Source organism: Rhincodon typus, chromosome 42 (genome assembly GCF_021869965.1).
Source record: "Rhincodon typus isolate 14 chromosome 42, sRhiTyp1.1, whole genome shotgun sequence".
Taxonomy (NCBI): domain Eukaryota; kingdom Metazoa; phylum Chordata; class Chondrichthyes; order Orectolobiformes; family Rhincodontidae; genus Rhincodon; species Rhincodon typus.
The window spans coordinates 6,162,942-6,163,690 of NC_063373.1; the positions used below are offsets into that span (position 1 = coordinate 6,162,942).

Consider the following 749-nt stretch of genomic DNA (forward strand, 5'->3'; position numbering starts at 1 on the left):
CAGGGACAGCACGGGGTTAGATACAGAGTAAAGCTCCCTCTACACTGTCCCCCTCCCCATCAAACACTCCCAGGGACAGGGACAGCACGGGGTTAGATACAGAGTAAAGCCCCCTCTACACCATTCCCCCTCTGCCCCATCAACCACTCCCAGGGACAGCACGGGGTTAGATACAGAGCGTGGGGGCGTGGGTAAGATTCTGCCTCGGGGTGGGGTGGGAGGTTTCTGGAGCTGCAGGGAGGTCAGGGTCAGTGCAGGAGACGGTGGAAGACCAGACGAGTAGAGATCGGAGGCAGAGATCACTTGGGTGGGGGAACAAAAGACACGTCCCACCGTCAGCCCCCACCCCAGCCCGCGCACGCCCCACCTCCCCCACCACCCAGGAGAACTGGGGGGCTCAGGAAATCCAGCTCTCAAGCTGCCTGAGGTCTTCATCCTCTTCAGCGGCCTTCGCCTCTGCAGTACAGACAAACGGAGAGAGAGAGAGAGACAGAGAGTCATTGACAGGTCTCAGCAGTGAGAGGGACTCTCTCGCACACAGACAGACACACACACACACACACACAGAGACAGACACACACACACACACAGAGACAGACACACACACACACACAGAGACAGACACACACACACACACAGAGACAGACACACACACACACACAGAGACAGACACACACACACACACAGAGACAGACACACACACACACACAGAGACAGACACACACACACACACAGAGACAGACACACAC

At 57.3% G+C, this 749-nt stretch overlaps 1 protein-coding gene across 1 annotated transcript in view; it reads right to left on the reverse strand.

The window, feature by feature from the left end:
* Positions 1-10: 10 nt before the first annotated feature.
* Positions 11-749, reverse strand: part of LOC125487508 (charged multivesicular body protein 4b-like) — a 4,474-nt gene continuing 3,735 nt past the window's right edge. The window contains exon 4 of the mRNA XM_048619112.1: positions 11-456. Coding sequence (XP_048475069.1) covers positions 398-456 — 59 coding nt within the window. The 3' untranslated portion in view covers positions 11-397. The remainder of the gene's footprint in view (positions 457-749) is intronic.